The sequence below is a fragment of the Sapajus apella genome, unplaced genomic scaffold (genome assembly GCF_009761245.1).
Source record: "Sapajus apella isolate SASKATOON/1434 unplaced genomic scaffold, GSC_monkey_1.0 scaffold3, whole genome shotgun sequence".
NCBI classification, from domain to species: domain Eukaryota; kingdom Metazoa; phylum Chordata; class Mammalia; order Primates; family Cebidae; genus Sapajus; species Sapajus apella.
Genome location: NW_022436943.1, coordinates 28,766,667 through 28,788,060, shown reverse-complemented (window position 1 = coordinate 28,788,060; position 21,394 = coordinate 28,766,667). Strand labels below are relative to the sequence as shown.

At 39.3% G+C, this 21,394-nt stretch overlaps 1 protein-coding gene across 2 annotated transcripts in view; it reads left to right on the top strand.

Annotated features, from left to right (window-relative positions):
* Positions 1 to 21,394, top strand: part of DPYS (dihydropyrimidinase) — an 84,336-nt gene that overhangs the window by 14,081 nt on the left and 48,861 nt on the right. For both annotated transcript variants that reach the window (XM_032251519.1, XM_032251529.1), the window contains exons 2-4: positions 928 to 1,086; positions 4,692 to 4,871; positions 7,387 to 7,576. In XM_032251519.1, coding sequence (XP_032107410.1) covers positions 928 to 1,086; positions 4,692 to 4,871; positions 7,387 to 7,576 — 529 coding nt within the window. The remainder of the gene's footprint in view (positions 1 to 927; positions 1,087 to 4,691; positions 4,872 to 7,386; positions 7,577 to 21,394) is intronic.

Below are 21,394 nucleotides of genomic sequence, written 5' to 3'. Positions count from 1 at the left end.
TTTTCTTCACCTGCATTGTTTGAATATAATTAAAAACAATTAACCATCTTGTGATTTTAGTTTAAATGAAATCAATTTAAATAATTAGTCAAAGTCACATGATGTAGTAACAGTTTTCAAATTAGTCATGACGTAACGTAATATAATATGCCAAGGGGTACATTGCAAGTTGAAGCAGAATGCAGGGATTTATAGACCACGTTATGAAGATTCCAGTTTGTGCAGAGGCCAGGAGAAACACTCAGTTTTCATCTTTGGAGTGAAGTGGTCACATTTATGCTTTGGAAATATCCCTCACATTGCAATGAGGAGTTTGTATTGGAGGGAGTGGGAGATGAAAATCAGTCAGGACTCTTACAATAGTTAAGGTGAGAAATGAGAACAATCTGAACTAAGACCAGCGCAGTGGCAGTGGACAGAAGGGCAGGTGCAAATCTAAGATGAACGGGTCTCCAGTAGGTTTCTGGGAATGCAGGCAAGGCTAGAACCATGTAAGTCTCCCAGGATTCCAAGAGGACCACAGGGAAGTTAGAGATACAGTTCATCAGAATGGATTCTGATAAAATGGAATTTTATAATAATGAAAATAGCTTCTCAAGAAGAAAAATGTGTGCATTTTTTTCACTTTTCCATTTTGATTTTTCTTTACAGTCCTCACTCTGTTTTCTTTGAGTCAAAGCCATTTTAATCTTATCAGATACGGCATTCCTTTTGCAGAAGCAATTCCAGCAGTTTTAATACTTTAAACTTAGTTTATGAAAAGTCTATTCATGCCTTTCTAGGTCATTTAAATAGGCAGCATCTTTTGGCAATTTCCTGGACCCATTGAGTTTGCCCAAGTGCTTACAAATGCACATTGTTCAAGATGATAAATGACTTAACTAGGAAACTGATGGCTGATTTGCTGAAACCTTCATATGATTCCAGGCTGCTCTCGCAGGAGGCACCACCATGATCCTTGATTTCGCCATTCCTCAGAAAGGTGGCTCCCTTATTGAAGCCTTTGAGACCTGGCGAAGCTGGGCTGATCCCAAAGTTTGCTGCGACTACAGCCTTCATGTGGCAGTGACGTGGTGGAGTGAGCAGGTAACGCACCTGGATTCCAAAGTGTTCCCGTTGTCCTCTTCTCCTCACGCTGCACAAGACTAAGGAACTGGTGACACTGATTGCTTCTTTGATGGCTGGAGGACAAACTGGCAGGAAGACTTTTCATTGCATATTCTTTTGTATCTTCTGAGTTTTAATCCTGCAAAGTATTATCCATTTTAAAATCTAAGTTTAAAAAATAATATAAAGACAAAAGGATCCATCTTTATGCTCACTCATAACAGCTTCTCCTAATGTTTAATCGACAAACCATCAATGCTTTAGGTGTAATGTTTAATATACTGATTTCTCTTTTTCTTAAATTCAATATCCCTGGAATCTTTTAAACAACATTTTCCCACAGGTTAGAACTTCAATAAAAATGTTTAATTTCTCAAAAAAAAAAAAATCAAGGAAATTCTAAATTTAGAATTCTCTAGAACTAGAAGCCTGCGTTCCCACTCATGAGCCTTCTTTAGAGAAGAAGGGACAGGCCTGGACTTCTTCCAGAGTCTTCTCCCAGCTGTATCTTGACCGAGTGATCTTCCTGCTCTGCTGTTACCACCTGGTCAGATCATTTCATAACAGAGCTTAAAGCAACCTTCCATGTCACTAATTACCCAGCCCATGGCAGAAATAACATGATTTAGATAGATAAGACAGTTTTGAGAGATGTTAAAATATGTTGATTTCTTCCCACATAAATTTGTGTGTGAATTTTGGAAGAAACTTTTACTTGGAATTTAAATTGCAACATGTTTTTCTACATTGAACTTAATTCAGAAATCTGTTTACCAGAAAGAGTTCACCATTAGGACCTTATTTGAGTAACTTATAGTCCCATCTCCCCACAAACTCAGGCTTTAGACACCAAGTTAATCTAAAACAAATATTCTGTAACAGATAGCTCAGCAAACATAATAGCAAGGTTTATAGTCCATAGCTAAAGTTAATTTTTCTCCAAACGTGCCATTTTTAGTGACTCATCTGAACTCTTATGCTTTTAGGATAGTCCCTCCTTTCCTTCCCTTTCCCCCCTCCCTTCTTTCCTCTTGTTTTCCCTCCCTGCCTCCCTGCCTCCCTTCCTTCCATCTTTTCTTCTCTTCCCTCAGTGCCTTCCTTCCTCTCTTCCTTTTCCTATTCTCCTTATGTTATAAGATGGAGCAAAGGTAATGGTGTTTGTCCTTATCAGTGCTTCTCACACTTAAGTATGCAAAAAGTCACCTGGTAAACCTTGCTAAAATGCAGATTGCAGATTCTGTTCAGGGGGGTTATTCATTTGCTAGGGCTGCTGTAATGCCACAAACAAAATGGCTTAAACAACAGACAGTTACCATCTCACATTTGCGAAGGCCAGAAGGCTGAGATCTAGGTGTCAGCAGGGTTGGTTCCCTCTGAGGGATCTGAGGGAGAACATGTTCTGTTCCTGTCTCGTGACTTCTGGTAGTTTGCTGGCAACCTTTGGCATTCTCTGCCTTCATCTTCATATAATGTTCTCCCTGTGGCAGGTGTATGTCCCAGTTTCCACTTCACATAAGGGCACCAGTTACATTGGATAAAGCCCATGTGCTCATGAACTCATCTTAACAAATTACATCTGCAAATAGCCTATTTCCAAACATGGGGTTAGGGCTTCAACATATGAATTTTGGGGTCATACAAGTCAACCCATAGTAGTAGGTTAGAAGCAGGTGAGACATGAGATTCTGCTTTTCTAGCAAGCAACCAGGTGACACTGCTGCTGCTGGTTCAGGTACCACACTTTTGGAGGAGCAAGGCTGAAGCTAATATGCTTGCAAGTTGTATAATGAGACTCCTCCATGGATGTGAATGGCAGGGATGATTACTGAGGGGTCTTCTACTCAGAGACCAAAAGATATTTTGTGTAAGCAATGCAGATCATGATCCCCTTTAGAAGCCCATCTGTTTCAAGCATTTTTTTTTTTTCTGGCTGTAAAGCTAAAGTACCCACTGTAAAAAATCTGAAACTGTTAGGGGGAAAAATGAGGGGCACTGTCTCATGTTCTGTCCCTTGCTGTTGTCACTTAACCTAACTTGGAGCACATTCCATCACTTGCCCACTTCCAGTATCTTGGTGCTTTTTTCCTAAATTAGTTAATTAGTAATTAATTTATTCAATAAATAGTTACTGAGTGGGCACTACACACCAGGCACTGTTCCAGGATATCGCACTGGACAAATCTTACAAGGACCCTTCTCTTGTGGGGCTGAAATCCTAGTGGGGCAGACGGTGATCAGCAAGTAAGAACATGCTATGCCAGGTGATAAGCACCACTAAGAAAAGGGAGGAATATTACTAAGGGAATAAACAGTTATAGCAGTGAGTAAATTCATGTGTAATATTATCATTCTTAAACTTTGCTGACTCAATAAGATTACACTGCTTTATTTTGTACTTTTGAGTTAGTAGGAAGTTTATTTTTTGCATGTGTTATTAGTCATTTATAATTCCTCCCTGAATTGTTGGCAACATTTTTCAGCATGTTTTTCTTATCGAGTTGAAAGAACTTTTATTAGCTAAGAGCAATAATCCTATGCTTTTACGTTTTTCATTATGTGTGTGTATATGTTTTAACATATAGAAGTTCAAACAGTCTTATTTGGTCAAATCTATACTTTTTTCCTTTGAAATTTTTGACCCTTATTGAGGTTTGAATCTAACTGACAAGAGCAATTATAATTCCAGGAGTTTGGGAGGTCAAGGCAAGTGGGTCACTTGAGGCCAGGAATTAGAGATCAGCCTGGCCAACATGGCGAAACCCCATCTCTACTAAAAATACAAAATTAATTGGGTGTGGTGGCGCACCCCTGTAATCCCAGCTACTTTGGAGGCTGAGGCAGGAGAATCACTTGGACCTGGGAGGCAGAAGTTGCAATGAACCAAGATCACACCACTGCACTCCAGCCTGGGCAACAGAGCAAGAATCTGTCCAAAAAAAAAAAAAAAGGCAATTATTGAGATAGTTTTGACATTAACTTGATCCTGACCCTTGGCAACCCTGAAGGCCCCTAAGCTTCCAATGGGTCCAGGGTCTCCAGCTCTCACCTCTGAGGAGCTGCCAATGGGTCTCCATGCCCGCCATGGCTGGCTCTACAGCTAAAACCTGAGGTCGTGCTTTCTCGGGCATGCCTGAGTCCATGTGCATCTTTTACCTCCTCCTTCTAAGAACTCCACCCGCGGCTTTCAGATTTGAACTGGAATTCTTACCTCACATTAACGTTCATTCCTGCTGGATCTATGGTTGCTTCTGTTGCTGCCAACATGGTTTCATGCTCATTTTCTAGAGTAATTTCCTTGAACCAGGAGACAGATGCAGAGAATTTTATATCCAAGTACAGAAATAAAGTACTTTGGGAAAAGCTCTTTGCTTTTTCATGATTTAAAAGTATGAGAGCAGCAGCAATTTATCAGATGAAATGGGGTATAACTTGGGAGAAAGAGCAAGGCCTTGATTGCATTTTTGTGGAACTAAACTCTTGTCCGTATTTTACTTATTTCTCTTCCAAATGCAACGTTTTAGAGAATGTTGAGATTATCATTTAAATTAGAGTAACATGTTATTATGGTTGCTGCTGCCTTTTAGGTTAAAGAAGAAATGAAAATCCTTGTGCAAGATAAAGGTGTTAACTCTTTCAAGATGTTTATGGCCTATAAAGATCTGTACATGGTGAGAGACCTGGAGCTGTACGCAGCCTTCTCTCAGTGCAAGGAGATTGGAGCAATTGCCCAGGTCCATGCAGAAAATGGAGACTTAATTGCAGAGGTAAGCATTTGCATTCCAAAGCTTCTACAGAAATGATAGCAGCCATAACTTAAGGTGAAGATGATTGGGTCTACATAGGTAAACTCATTTAATGCATTGGAAGATGAGAAATCCAGAAATGGATTTTCTGTGACTCTGAAATGGATTTTCTGTGGCTCAGAAACTCCCAACTTCCTTTACTGGAGTCCCTGCTCTCAGCTTTATGCAGGTAGTATACGCATTTGAATGAGAATTTCCCCTTTGCAAACCAGCTCTTAGATCTCAAACATGTGCTGTTATGAAAACGCAAATACTTTTCTTTGTGTCCTCCAGCACAGTTTTGGCTTTGTTGTTGTTTTTCAGAAGCTCAGGCTGCTGATTCAGAATACCAAAGCGTGGACAACATCAGTGTCATCTTATGACTTCAGCAGTGTATTAGGTAGCTGTTTAAAGCCCTGCTCTTTTCAGAAACTGGATATTAAAATGTGCTCTGGAGGAATCGAGATGATATTTATTTCTCATGTTAGTCCCATTATTAATGCCTGAAGGGTACACCATCTGCAAGATTTAAAGAGCTGTCTCTTGCTCTTTATATTAGCTGACTTTTTTTTGTCTCCCTAGGCTCAGCTCCCATTAAACTGAGTGAGATTGAGGTTCAGTGGCCACAAGGCAGAGAGGAATAATGAGAAAAGAGCGTAAGCTGTAAAAACCAAACCAAACAAAAAACAGACCAGGGTTTAAATCAGACTCTTCTATTCTATAGTTTCATGACACCAGGAAGTCTTTTTACCACTCTGAGTCTTGACTTCATGCCCCTTTTTTAAGGAAGAAATAACATTTTGAAGAAGAGAGATGACAGATTGAATACCATTTAATGGGTTGGATTGGGGAGCAAGTGAAGAGGATCAGTCCATAAGAAAAGTAGAACTGATTACAGAGTATGACAATGAACCACTTCAATAAGGATCATAATATTTGTTTTGTTTGTCCTAATCAATATTAAGTCTTAAATACAGATATTGTTTTTCAAAGAATGTGATTAGAACTAACTTCATATCTTTTTCACCTTTTCTTTTTAAAATTTATTTTTGTGGGGTATATACTGGGTGTATATATTTATGGACTATATGAGATATTTTTATTTAGGCATGCAACGCGTAAGAATCACATGGAAAATTGGGTATCTATCCCCTCAAACATTTACCTTTTATTTTACAAACAAATAATTTTACTCTTTTAGTTATTTTAAAAGGTGCAAATATTGACTATAGTCCTCCTGTTGAGCTATCAAGTACTAAATCTAATTCATTCTTTCTAACTTTTTTTTTTAACAAAGGAACCATCCCCACCTCCCCCCACATCCCTCTCCAATACCCTTCCCAGCCCCTGGTAAACATCCTATTTTATATCTCCATGAGATTAATTGTTTTAATCTTTAGATCCCACAAATAAGTGAGAAAATGCAATGCTTGTCTTTTTGTGTCTGGCTTATTTCACTTAACATAATGACCTCCAGTTCTATCCATGTTGTTGCAAATGACGGATCTCATTCTTTTTTACGGCAGAATCATACTCCCTTGTGTATGTGCCACGTTTTCTTTATCCATTCAACTGTTCATTGTCACTTAGGCCGCTTCCAAATCGTGGCTAAACAGTGCTGCAACAAACATGGTAATACAGATATATCTCTGATATACTGATTTCCTTTCTTTTGCATATATGTCCAGCAGTGGGATAGCTGGATCATATGGTAGTTCTATTTTTAGTTTTTTGAAGAACTTCCAAACTATTCTCCATAGCAATTTTATTAATTTACATTCCCACGAACAGCGTATATAGGTTCCCTTTCTCCACGTCCTTACCAGCGTTTGTTATCGCCTGTCTTTTTAATATAAGCCATTTTACCTGGGGTGAAACAGTATCTCGTTGTAGTTTTGATTTATGTTTCTCCGATGATCAGTGATGTTGAGCTCCTTTTCATATCCCTGTTTGCCCTTTGTATGTCTTCTGTGGAGAAATGTCTATGCAAATCTTTTGCCTATTTTTATATCAGATTATTAAATTTCTTTTTCCTGTAGAGTTGTTTTAGTTTTGTATATATTCTGGTTATTAATCTTTTGTCAGATGGGTAGTTTGCAAATATTTTTTCCCATTCTGTGGGTTATTTCTTCACTTTGCTGATTGTTTGCTATGCAGAAGCTTTTAACTTGACATGATCCCATTTGTCCATTTTTGCTTTGGTTGCTTTTTCCCCATTCCAATTAAAAAAATATGATTACAAAATATGCATATGGAAATTAACTTATACGATTAGAATATTAAAATTATTTTTACCAAATACACATGCTATATATATGTATATATATATACCCACACAAACATGTTCACAAGGACACCCCCCCACACACACACACACACACAGCCCTATACCTAACAAATCAAAAGCCTGGTGCTGCATTTAATTTATGATAAAATAATGATGTCTGTCGTTAGTAAATCTTCGTTGCACATATACACATTCCTGCTGTCTTTTTAGGGAGCAAAGAAGATGTTGGCTCTTGGGATAACAGGCCCTGAGGGCCACGAGCTGTGCCGCCCAGAGGCAGTGGAGGCAGAGGCCACGCTGAGAGCCATCACCATAGCCAGTGCTGTGAACTGTCCTCTCTACATTGTGCATGTGATGAGCAAGTCTGCGGCTAAGGTCATAGCGGATGCAAGGAGAGATGGTAATTCCTGAATGTAACCTCACTTAGAACTCAGTGTTAGCTGAAGAGGAAAGTCAATGTCTGTAACCTCTGGTTCCGTTTACGAGAAAGTGCACGTGTATTTCCACAACTTTTCTTGCTCCGTTTTTATCAGCCTCCTGCTTTCACTTATTCTTCTGTGTGTCTGTTTTTCCCCCCTTTTGTTTGTCTTCATCCCTGCCTCTCTGCCTTCAGGTTTTATTTATTATTTTATCTCCATCCTTAGGACCCCAGGACATTTCCTTTAGCTACATGGCTCCACCCTCAATGCCACTAGCAGCCACTTTTAAATATGATAGGTAAATGCAAAGCTCTCCGGTTTTGTTTTTTGTTTTGTTTTGTTTGTGATGGAGTTTTGCTCTGTCACCCAGGCTGGAGAGCAGTGGTGTGATCTTGGCTCACTGCAACCTCCGCCTCCTGGGTTCAAGAGACTCTCCTGCCTCAGCCTACTGAGTAGCTGAGATTACAGGTGAGCACCACCACACCCAGCTAAAATTTATATTTTTAGTAGAGACGGGGTTTCACCATGTTGTCCAGGCTAGTCTCAAACCCCTGACTGCTAATCATCCACCTGCCTTTGCCTCTCAAAGTGCTGGAATTACAGGTGTGAGCTACCATGCCCAGCCCTCTTCAGTTAATTTTAAAGAAGTTTCCCTATCTCTTAGGCAGCTCCACTACCCCTCCCACTATCTGAATCAGGACAGGACAAGGCACCTAGTACATGCTCAATAAATTTCTTTTGAATTGAATTGATTTGTCTGACAGCTACTTGGGTGTTGGAGCAATTGAAGCAACTATCCAAATGGTATTTTTATGATGGTTATTTCAAGATTTTAAAACCCAAGTTACTTTTACCCCAAACTGCCTAACTGCCTCAGTTCCCTAGTTTAGTTTAGTATGTAAATACTCATCTTAAAGGAAAGAGAAAATCTCCTATTTTTGATAAGCATTGAGCAAAGAAATGATTTAATTCTTTTGCCAATACTGGTAAAGAAAGGATGAAAAACAAATAAGGTGTATTTTACTCAATGACTTTAGGCCCATGGTAGCTTCTGTCATCTCAATTTTAGGAACACAGATAATCAGAGACAGTCTTATAATTCAACCTTGCTGGTTGTTGTTTTTTTTTTTTTTTTAATTAAAACTGGCTGTATTTTTGTAAGATTCATTATAAAAATAATGGGTCTCGCTCTGTTGCCCAGGCTAGAGTGCAGTGGTGCAATCACAGCTCATTGCAGCCTCTACTTCCCAAGTGATCCTCCCATCTCAACCTCCCAAGTAGCTGGGACCACAGGCATGCACCACCATGCCCAGCTAATTTTTTAATTTCTTGTAGAGACAGGGTCTCGCCATGTTGCCCATGCTAATCTTGAACTCCTGAGCTCAAGGAGTCCTCTCACCTCAGCCTCCCAAACTGTTGGGATTATAAGCATGACCCACTGCATGGTTTTGGCATGTATATAATTGATAACAAAATAAATGTTGTCAAAATTTCTTCTTGTTGCATTAAGGTTTAGTAATGCTTTTGTGCAAGCTATGTGCACTTTTAAAATGTAATCCATCAATATCTTGTCTTAAGAGTAAGCTTATTTCACATAGACGTTAATAATGTCTTACTAACCATTTCTGATTGCTACCCTCACATGTAAAAGAACTTCACCCCTTCATAAGTGCTGCAATTTTAAGATTATAGGTTTTCCCCACCAGATGGTGCTGTTGCCAACTCTATGAGGTTAGTTGGTCTATAATTATTTGCTTGGTAAGTCGTGTACCGTGTCCATAATGTCAGAATATTATTTAAAGAACAGTGAAATCAGCAGAAATTTTCACTTCTAACCCACCCTCAAGCTCCAATTTTGACAGTTCTGTCAGGAAGCAGTATTTTGATCTTGGGTATTTGTTTTGCATTGGGATGGAATTCCACTAGGAGCAAAGTAAAAGCCTAGGGAAGGTTTTAGAATACGGATCATAGGCAGAAAACTAGTAAATACGGACATTTTAATTTTGCTGTAAATTGTTTTAAAATTCAATATTATTTCTTGAATCTGTAAAACATTTACCTGGTCCAAGAGTCAAAATTGTACATAAAAATGTTCAATGAAATTTTACTTGCCTTCTTTAGCGTCTTCTTCCCATACAGTATAAGTAATGATTTTTATTAATTTATTTCTAACCTATCTTTACCACATTTCTCTTTACCAAATAAGAATGTATTGCTTCTTTCCCACATAAAAGGTAGCATACTATATGCTTTGTCTACACATCGCTTTTTTTCCCACTTGAAAATATGTTCTGAAGGTCAGCCCACACTAGATACAGAGATTTCCCTCATTCTTTTTTGCAATTGCAGAATATGCTACTGTTTTTATTCAACGAGTCCCCTATTGATGGACATCTGGGTTGTTTCCGATCTTTTGCTGTTTCAAGTGAAACCACATTGATGGCCTTGTGCATAAGCCATTTCAATTTGTGGAAGACACGTTAGTTTGGAGGTCAGAAGCCTGAAATGGATCTCACCAGGCTACAGCCAAGGTGTCTGCAGGGCTGCATCCTTTTCTGAGGTCCTAGGAAGCCCTTGCCTTTTGTGCCTTTGCAAGGCCCCTCGCATTGCTTGGCTTATTGCCTTCCTCCATCTTCAGCCCCATCAACAATGGGTTGAGATCTTCTCACATCACGTTATTCTGATGTTTTTGCCTCTCTCTTTCACTTTAAGGGCCCCTTATATTAAGCCTACCTGATTAATTCAGGATAATCTCCCCATTTCAAGGACTTTAATTTAATCATTATCTACTAATCCCTTTGCCACATTAAGTAACATATTCACAAGTTATGGGGATTAAGATGTGGACCTCTGTTGAGCTCCATCTTTCTGCCCACCACAAAATGGGTATCTTGAGGGTAGATTCCTAGAAGTGGGATTGCTGGTTCAAAGAGTAAATGCATACGTAATTTTGGGGATATTGCTCATACTTTCCCCAAGGAATTGTAAACATGAAATATTTAAAATACCACCCCAAACATTGTAGTTGAGTCAGACTTACTGTGACAGTATAATACTTGTGAAAATACCCTCATGCACAATTGTCAAAGAGTCAACATTGCTCCAGAATAAAATAGTCTGAAAGATTCCCTATCCCATGACCAAGGCCTGTGATCAAGCGGGGACCCAAAGAGGAAGTGTCAGACATAAACTGTGCCCAGCTGTTCACATGGTGACTGCATCAGCAAACCAAAGGACAGATCCCTGGGGAGTGCAGTGGGACAAGAGCTATTGGACCACACTGACCTTTTACAGAAGATGCATCTACCCTGTCTGCACTCATTTATTATACAACATCATTTCTAAATGTAAAAGAGCAAGGTAGATCTAAATAAGAAATCATTTGGTTTTACACATTTACAATATGAAAATCTCCCATCTGTAAATACCATTGCCAGCCCATTCTGTTGTTGTTGTTTTTCTTTTCTTTTCTTTTCTTTTTTTTTTTTTAGACAGAGTCTCTGTCGCACAGGCTGGAATGCAGTGGCACGATCTCGGCTCACTGCAACCTCCACCTCCTGGGTTCAAGCGATTCTCCTGCCTCAGCCTCCTGAATAGCTGGGATTATAGGCGCCCACCACTATGCCAGGCTAATTTTTTTGGATTTTTAGTAGAGACTGTTTTTCACCATGTTGGCCAGGCTGGTTGAGGTGGCTCACGCCTGTAATCCCAGCACTTTGGGAGGCAGAGGCAGGTGAATCACCTGAGGTCAGGAGCCCATTCTATCTTCAAGGGCCTTGACTCTCACAGTGTGGTCCCTAGAATGCAGCCTCCACATTGCCTGGGAGCTCCTTAGACAGGCAGGGCCCATCCATATTTCCTGAATCAGAAAGTGCACTTATAACTAGAACCCCAGGTGATTCATACGCATATGAAAGCCTGAGAATCATGGCTCCAGGAGACACAGAGGAAATCCAATTATTGATTGCTTCTATTGTGGTAGCCTAGAAATACAATGCTATTAAATTTGATTTTATTGTTCAGTTGCCAGCTCTGTACCCAGAAGAGCGGGATAGTAATGATAACAACTAACAGTTTGTTGTTGACACACAGTAGTATTTTAATCTCTTTTATCTCATTTCAGGTTTTACTAGATTCCTATCAATGTATTTTAATATACATTGTCTTACAAAAAATTGTCGTAATAATGCTTCATGCCCAATTTTACCACTCTTTTGTGACTGAATGAAATTGAGGCTTGGGAAAGATTGGTAAATTAAGCCAAAGATCACTTTATTAGTAAGTGCTAAACTTGGAATTCAAATCCAATTCTATGTGGCCCTAAAGCCCAAACTTTTTCTGTCACTCTCCACTCTGTTAAAGGAGAAATTGATTAAAGTTGGGAAAACCTGGATACCAAGTTTGTGTTTAATGGGTTTGGGGTTTATTTATTTATTTATTTATTTATTTTTAGAGACAGGTTCCCTCTGTCACCCAGGCTGGAGTGCAGTAGCACAATCTTAGCTAACTGCCACCTCAAGATCCCAGGCCCAGATGGTTCTCCCAACTTCAGCATTCCCAGTAGCCGAAACTACTCATGTATGCCACCACACCCAACCAATGTTTAAAATTTTTTGTAGAAATGAGGTCTCCCTTTGTTGTTCAGGCTGGTCTTGAACTCCTGGCCTTGGGTGATCTTCCTGCCTCAGCTTCCCACAGCACTGGGATTACAGGAGTGAGCCATCATGTCCTGCTGGCTTTGGTGCTTTAAAATTTTTAATTAGTTTTTGGCATTACATTAAAATTATTTATTTAAGACATTATCATCATTTCGCTATTTTTGTCATTATTAAAAGATTAACAAATGCCGGGAGTGGAAATGATGAAGTATTAAATGGAAAGTAAATATCTTCTATCTCCCTCAGCTCATTCTTTAGAGCCTGTGATGTAAATGTATCTATCTTTAGTTTTTGGTGGCAGCCTCTAAAATCCTAAACTATAAGTTTGTAGTGATTTATAATTTTTGACAGTATCACTTGGCTCTCAACTATGAAAAATGAGTAATTTTGTAAACTTCTCACCCCCTGAGTTTTGTCAGTAATAAATGTCACTTCAAATGATATATTTAATTTTATGTATTTTATCTATTACTTTTTTTTTTTTTTTAAGATATAGGATCTCACCAGAGCTAGAGTGCTGTGACAAGATCACATGTCACAATAGCCTTGATTTCCTGGGCTCAAGCAATCTTCCTGCCTCAGCCTCCAGGATGGCTGGGACTATAGGCATGCACCATTGTACATGGCTAATTTTTAAATTTCTTGTAGAGTCGGGGTTTCGCCATGTTGCCCAGGCTGGTCTCAGGCTAACCTCCCACCATGGCCTCCACAGAACTGGGATTACAGGTGTAAGCCACTGCACCCGGCCAGACATCTCTTCTCTACAGGCTAAAAGAAACTTAGAGACCCTAAGTACTCTCTGTCTGCCTCCTCCAGATGTCAACCACCTGTATTATTATCTTTACATAGATGGGGTTTACAGATTACAGTTGGCTCTGTAACTATAATTAGGTCTTCCATGCTTCGTCTATAGGTTAAGTCTAAAATTTAGAACTGTCACAGTGTAAAATTATGGAAATCTCTGTAGAAATAATTAGTGGGAAGAGAACTTCAGACAAATTTATAGCACTAACTTGGGGTGCAAGTTAGTGTTATTCAAATTAACTCTCAGAGAAACAGTTTCCAAGTGTCAAGGTCAAGTAAGTTTTCTTTAGTCCAACAGGACTCAAAAGCATGCCTCATTTTAGTTTGCTACATATTTAGACCATTATTGTCTTGTAAAGTTTCTCATTTCTCTTGAATTTTTTCCAATAAGCTTTTTAAAAAATAGATTGAGAAAAGAAAGATATGCCTTCTTTACCATATCATGAAGAATTCTAGCTTCTTCATCATGCTTTCTATTGAATAGAATGAGCTCTACTTGCAGAGATTCTTTGTGGGAGGAGAATCTGCTGACTTTCCCTTTCATTTTTGATAGCTGCTTGCTAAGCCTGCAGTAGAGATGTCATTCTGAGATAATGGGGTTGGCTATACTGATTCCTGGTTTCCATATCTCCCCTTTTCTTGAATTACTTTGAAGATTCTCAGGTAATTTTTAAGGAAAAGTGTGTAAAAGGTAAATTTTCCAGTTCCTTGTCTTCAGGCTTGTTGGTTGATTTGGATGGGAGTGGAATTCTTGGTTCAGAAATACATTTCCTTCTGGATTACGAAGGTACAGTTTCCTTCTCTGCTGGCATCCAGTGTTACTGAGTAACAGGCAAATGCCAATACAATGTCTTGTCTTTTTATCACAAACTTTTCATGTTCTGTAAGATTTTTATACCTACTCTTCATTTTGGATGTTCAGAAATTTCACTGTTACTGGAAAAGGGTTCCAATCCAGACTCCAAGAGACGGTTCTCGGATCTTGCTTAAGAAAGAATTTAGTGAGAGTCCATAAAGTACAGTGGAAGCAAGTTTATTAGAGAAGTAAAGAAACAAAAACATGAATACTCCAAAGACAGCAGCCCCAGGGGCTGTTGATTGGCTATTTTTATGGTTATTTCTTGAATATATGCTAAAGAAGGGGTGGATTATTCATGAGTTTTTCAGGAAAGGGGCAGGGAATTCCTGGAGATGAGAGTTCCTCCTTTTTTTAGACCATATTGGGTAACTTCCAGATGTTGCCATGGCATTTGTAAACTGTAATGGCATTGGTGGGAGTATCTTTTAGCTAATACATTATAATTAGTGTGTAATGAGCAGTGAGGATGACCAGAGGTCACTCTCGGTGTCTTTTTGGTTTTGGTGGATTTTGGCCGGCTTCTTTACAGCATCCTGTTTCTGCAGTCCAGAAGGTTCCAGCCTCATTTTACCCATCCCCTCTCCAAGATGGAGTCGCTCTGGTTGGAACACCTCTGACAAGGCTATATTTAGCAGTAGGCCTTTTAAAAATTCACCTTCATGTTCAGAGGCCTTTATCAATCTGATGACTGAGGTTTGATTCTGAAAAAGTTTCTTCTAAATTTTCCTCTATATTCATTTCCTCTGTTCTTTTATTCCTTGGACACCATCATAATCCTCCATGTCCTTTAACTATTTTCAGCTTTCTAAGAAAATCTTTGAATTTTTGTTCTACATTTTAGGAAATGCTTTTGTTTACTTTTTCCTGCCCTTCTATTGAACTTGTGTTTTGGTAATCATGCCTTTATTTCCAAGGAAACATTCTTGTTCTCTAAGCACTCTTTTTTCCCATGGTTTCTTATTCTTTTTAATGTTTTTCTTTCAACAGATGCATTATCTTCTTCTTCTTCTTTTTTTTTTTTTTTTTGAGTTGTACTTTATTTGTTTATTCATTTTTATATAAAGACATAGTACTACTATGTTGCCCAGGCTGGTCTTGAACTCCTGGGTTCCAGTGATCCTTCCACCTCGGCTTCCCAAAGTGTTGGGATTAAAGGCATGAGCCATTGGGTCCAGCCTATCTTTTTAATCTCTCTAAGAATACTAATGAAGATTTTTTTTTAAATTCTCTTCTGTTTCCTTGGTTACTCTGTTTCTCTTGCTGCTCTGTTTCTTTCTGGTTCAGTTTTTCAGGATTTTTTTTTTTTTGGATGGAGTCTTGCTCTGTTGCCCAAGATGGCACTCGGCTCACTGCAACCTCCACCTCCCAGGTTCAAGCAATTCTCCTGCCTCAGCCTCCTGAGTAGCTGAGATTACAGGCGCCCACCACCATGCCCAACTAATTTTTGTATTTTTAGTAGAGATGGGTTTTGCCATGTTGGCCAGGCTGGTCTTGAACTACTGACCTCAGGTGATCCACCCACCTCTGCCTCCCAAAAGTGCTAGAATTACAGGCATGAGCCACTGCGCCCAGCCAATTTTTCAGTTTTTAAAACTCTTGGCCCGTGTGTGTGTGTGTGCGCGCGCGCGCGCGCGCACATACACACGCGCACGCTGTTTGTGTTTTCTTCAAACATCTGGAGATCCTTGGCTGTCCATATATTGACAGGACAGTTCAGTTGGTCAGTGTGGGAATGGGCATGGATTTGCTCTGCCACCAAGCATGTCTGTTTCCTGAACTTGGTGTGTGAACGCAAGTGGGGCATGGTCACTGAAGAGCTTCAGTTTAAGGTGCGGGGGTCTCAATTGAGCATCAACACCAACTAAGAGGCTTCATTTCCCAGCAGACTTGAGGGTGAATGTTGAGAGACCCAGACCTCCTTTTCCCCTCCCCTTCACTGCCTTTTCTGCCCCACAAGGAAAGCGTTTCATGACTCCCTCGACTCCTTCCAGTCAGGTTGTCATTCCCTTAACTTTTCTTTATGAATTATTACCATCCCATCTGCATTCCATATACCTAAAATCTACCAAAACCCTGGCCAACCATGATTCTTCTTTCATCCCCAGTGAAACTGTGGATTCTTTCCTTTTTGTCTCTCTTCACCAGGATTTTTATGTGAACTGGGAAAGAAGAGGTGGGAATGTATGTTCAGTGCATCCAAAGCCTGAGGTTTCTTTTTGATCATGCCTTGATATTTTCTTTAAGCATTCTGCAATAAAAAGTGAAAAGCAGATTAGAAAGAGAAGAAAATTTTCAATGGTCCAAGCCATTGAAAGTTGTGCTCCTTTGACAGTTTGCAAAGAATGTCCATTTCATGCTTAAGTGTTTTTTAGTCCAAGTTGAGGAACTATTAGGTTGGTGCAAAAGTAATTGCGTTTTTTGCCATTGCTTTCAATGCTTTTCAATACCTTTCTGTGATTTGTTTAGAATGATGGCAGTTTCTCACAGCAATTTAACTTGGTGCTCTACTCGCTATGTAGCTGTCAGTACTTGTTTCCCATTTTGTCTGAAATGGTTAATGCTCTGCTTTGCTGTTGTTTTGGTTTGCAGTTAAACTTGTTTTAGCTTGTCTTAATAAAGTTTACCTCTACTTCATGTCCACATTCCTGTCTTTATAATAAAAATATGATTTTCATTTGAACTTAACAAATATTTGCTTTATGCTTTTCATAAACAACAAAGTTCTTGGATGCCAAGCGCATGCTAGGTACTGTGCTCTAGGCTTCATCTGCATGATAAAACTTTGGTTTCCATAGCCCCTTATTATAATCCAGACATTTCTTTCTATTGATAATAACTTTTTCAACCAATTGCCAATCAGACAATTTTTAAATCTACCTATACCATGGAAGCCCCCACTTCAAGCTGTCCTGCCTTTCCAGACCAGAACGATGTATAGCTTACATGTATTTGACTGATGTCTCATATCTTTCTAAAATGTATAAAACTAGACTGTGCCCCAGCCACCTAGGACACATGTTCTCAGGACCTCCTGAGGGCTGTGTCATAGGACATTGCTTACTCATATTTGCCTTAGAATAAATCGCTTCAACTATTTTACAGAGTTTGACTCTTTTTATCAACAGAGGCTTTAGAATTCCTATTTTCCATTTTATGTAAACTCTGTCCCCTTTATATTTCTCTTGTGTTTTAAAAGATGGGGAGAAAAATCCACACAGTGGCTCCTCTCTCCCCAAGTGGTCACACTGAGTCCTGATTGGCAGTGTTGAACAAGAATACACCAAATTTCATTTACTCACATGCAACGAACTGACGCTTGGGCACCGGTGCTGTGGGCAGAATCAATGTGCCACTTAGTCAAAGTGGTTTTGAGTCTCAAGTTTCCTTTCTTCTCTTTTTATTTTATTTTGGAGAAAGAATCTTACTCTGTTGACCAGGCTGGGTTCAGTGGTGCCATCTTGGCTCATTGCAACCTCGACCTTTTGGGTTCAAGTGATTCTTGTGCTTCAGTCTCCCAAGTAGCTGGGACTATGGGTGTGCACCACCACATCTGGATAATTTTTTTGTATTTTTAGTAGAGATGGGGTTTCACCATATTGGCCAGGCTGCCTTTCTTCTTTCTTGCCTATGAACATCAGAATATCCCATGAGCCAGGTGCGGTGGCTCAAGCCTGTAATCCCAGCACTGTGGGAGGCCGAGGCGGGTGGATCACGAGGTCAAGAGATCGAGACCATCCTGGTCAACATGGTGAAACCCCGTCTCTACTAAAAATACAAAAAATTAGCTGGGCATGGTGGCGTGTGCCTGTAATCCCAGCGACTCAGGAGGCTGGGGCAGGAGAATTGCCTGAACCCGGGAGGCGGAGGTTGCGGTGAGCCGAGATTGCGCCATTGCACTCCAGCCTGGGTAACAAGAGTGAAACTCCGTGTCAAAAAAAAAAAAAAAAGAACATCCCATGGTCCTTTAAATTTAGAACAAGATGATTTACATTATATCCAATTACATAGACATTAAAAGCTGGCCATTAAAAAAATTTTTTTTTAAATAGAATTGGGTGGCTATTAGGAAACTAATGTTTGTGGAGTGTATGATTTTTCTACGGCTGCTGTAACAAAGTGCCACAGACTGGGCCACTTAAACAACAGGAATTTATTTTCTCACAGTTCGGGAGTTTCAAAGTTCAAAACCAAGGTGACAACAGGGCTGGCTCCTTCTGAGGGCTGTGGAGGAAGGATGTGATCCAGGCTTTTCTCCTTGGCTTGTAGATGGCCATCTTCTTCCTGTGTCTTCACATTATCTTCCCCTGTATGTGTCCAAATTTCCTCTCCCCATAAGAACCACCGTCTTATTGAATTAGGGCCCACCTTAATGACCTCACTATAAATTCAATACCTCTATAAAGATCCTTTTTCCAAATATAGTTACATTCTGAGGTACCAGGGGTTAGAACTTCAACATGTGGATTTGGGCAGAGGACACAATTTAGCCCATAACATGAAATGACTCAGGGTACCAGGAAGATTCTGGGTAATTTCATAAATATTCATTTATTTGACCTTCACAAAATTGCTACACTAGAGGGACATTGTGATCCCATTTCACAGATGAGAAAAACAGGCTAAGAGCAATGACTTACCTTGCACAATGTCACCAGCTAAAAAGTAACAAAATCCGAATTTGAACCTAGATCTGTATTACCCATTCTACCAAGCTGCTTCTGTGTATTTTCCTTCTCAATTCTTTTTTTTTTCCTTTGTAAATGTAATGTTTTGAATCAAAATACAGTCCAGGAAAGTTTGGCTCTATCCTTTTGCCTAGGAAGATTTCTTTCTATAAACATGTTTGGTTTCCTATTTGGTGGCCAGTGCTTTTGCTCCTGGATGCCTATGCTTTTTCTCTGCTTCTTTCAACGTTCTTTAGCAGATCTCAGGACTCAATAAAGCGTTGCTTGCAGATCCAGACAATGTGTTAACATCTGCTCTATCACCGTCATCTAATAAATGAGTTGTCTGGTCAGTGGGGAGTTTGGATTGGTTTGACCTGCTTCATTACTGGGAAATCTTGAGAATCTCTCAAAGGATGAAATTCATTTAAGTGGGAGGTTGCCTCGTAAAGGGCAGTCTTTTCTTTGTTTTGTTTTGAGCCAAAAAATGGAGAAATAAGGAGAGAACATCTATGGGTAGACAAGCTATAACCTAATGTGAAGCTTGCTAAGACAGTGGTAGGAGATTAATGATGAAGATGTTCTTATCTCCTAAGGATTATTGAAACCCTCCAGTTGTGAATGTAATCAGGATAGGACCAGGCTCCGGACAGACAGAGCACTTTTCATTGCCAGTCATCTAAGTGTAGTAAATGAAACCAGTAAGTGAAATTGGAAAATTGCTCAGCCACATCCACAAATAGCCTGCGGTTGACTTAAACATTTAGAAATACATGCTCTTTCCCAAGAAATAAAAAACGGCACTTTTCCTAGTAACATAGTGCATGTGATATGATAATACTATGACTCTAATTCTGGCTGTGCCGCTTAGTGCCAGTGTGTCTTGGGCACATTAGTTACTCTCATTGATCATCAATTTCTTCATCTGTCAAATCAGCATGAAGGTGGCTATGAAGGTCAAATGAGATTGTATTTGGGAGCTTTGCAAACTATAGGATGGTATGCATGTGTTAGCTATTTTTATTGTTATTTTATTTTTAGCCCAAATCTAACAGAACCCATAATTATGCTGAATTATCCAGTTTGATTATCCAATTTATGGATTATCCAGGACTTCTGTTTCCTTTCCTTTTTTTAGTTCTTGCTTGCTTTTTAGTCCTTTGAAAATGCCTTAGAAATTGTGAAATAGGAAATAGAATATGCAGTTAAGAAATTTTACCTTTTAAATTTTACTTTGGATATTAACAGATACTAAATGGGGAGTAAGTTGAAAATAGCCCAGTTAATGAAGAGCTTGTTGTATATACCACTAAAGTGGCCTGTCACATTTTAAAGGAGCTAAGCCCTTCCAAGGAAATTACCTGTCATCTGGTTCAAAGCAGTCCTGGCAAACTCCCGGTAGATGCTGACACTTTCAATTTTTCCTGAGTGCTGTTAAAATTGTAGAACTTTTGGAACCATATTCCCATATCACCTTGATGGGCCAAGTGATTGAATAGAACATGTGATAAGGATCTTTCCTCAATGATAAAGCACCGTGGAAAATCCTGAGTCAGCAACTTGTAAAGTGATTGCAGATCAAGTCTGAGTTTTCATTGTCCAAGCATCTGTAAGGCGTTCCCTTGGAATAGGAAGGTCTCTTCATACTTGCAAATAAAATATCGCATCCATCTTCCCAGCTCTCCTGTAGATAGTACATTACCTCTTCATCCACTAAAAATGATTGCTGCTTATTCTGTATTCAGAAAGAGCTGATAATGATGTTTCTCCTTTTCTGGGAATAGGGCAGTAAGAATCCAGATGGAGACAGGACTATCTAGTAGAGTACTATCTAGCTAAGTCCCTAGGGGAGAACTTTTACTGATACTTGGTTACTTAAGAAATGAAGTTCTTAGGCTTCAGTGAGCCTTGCTTTCATGATTTTTCAAATTCCTAAGCTAGCCAGTGGAAGATGGCTAGTTTGGAGAAGGATCTATGAAATAATAGGGTGCCACGTTCCAATTTGATATGACTCAGGAAACTGGTGGCCATCCACTGTCAGTGCTCTCTGAGGAAATCTGTTAATTTCAGTTATATATCAGGATTTTCATTAAAACTCATCATCTGATGAACCAGAATGAACTAATTTGGTATGCCAGCATCTCTTTATTGTGCACACTCCTTAATGATTGCCTGAATATGATCAGGTTGATGCCAGCAAACCTATTATTCTGACAAATGCTAATCAGAGATAGGATTCTGATTTTAAATTCAAATTCACTGTGCACTATTAACTTTTCTAACATTGTACGCTTTTTTTCTTGATGGCCTCATTTGCATGATTTTTAAAATATGCATTTCTGGCTAAGACTTTATTATCTGAGTGTTCTTTCATTTAATACAAGTTTATTGAGAAGTTCTTTTTTTCAAGGGTGTGAAAAGGTTATCAATTGATTTGCAGCAGAGATATACTGTGGTTGAATTCCATATGACCTAACTAATAATTATCTGTCATCAGGGTAGTAAAGCATAAAAGTTAGGACCACTGGAGTCAATATGCCTGGGTTCAAATCCTACCTCCGCCACGCCACATGGAGTGTATGTGATGTAAATGTTAAGAAGTTGTCGCTCCATAGCTTTATTCTCATCTTTTAATGGAGATAACAATAGCATTTATCTGGTAGTGTTTTGGAGAAGATTTCATTAGAATGGCTCTTGTACCGGCCAGCTTTTGCTAAGCTATATGGCAATAAAAATGGATCTAAAATATGAACAGCTTACACTTACAGAGGTTTCTTTCTCATTCATATTTATGTTCATAGTGGGTTTTTAAAT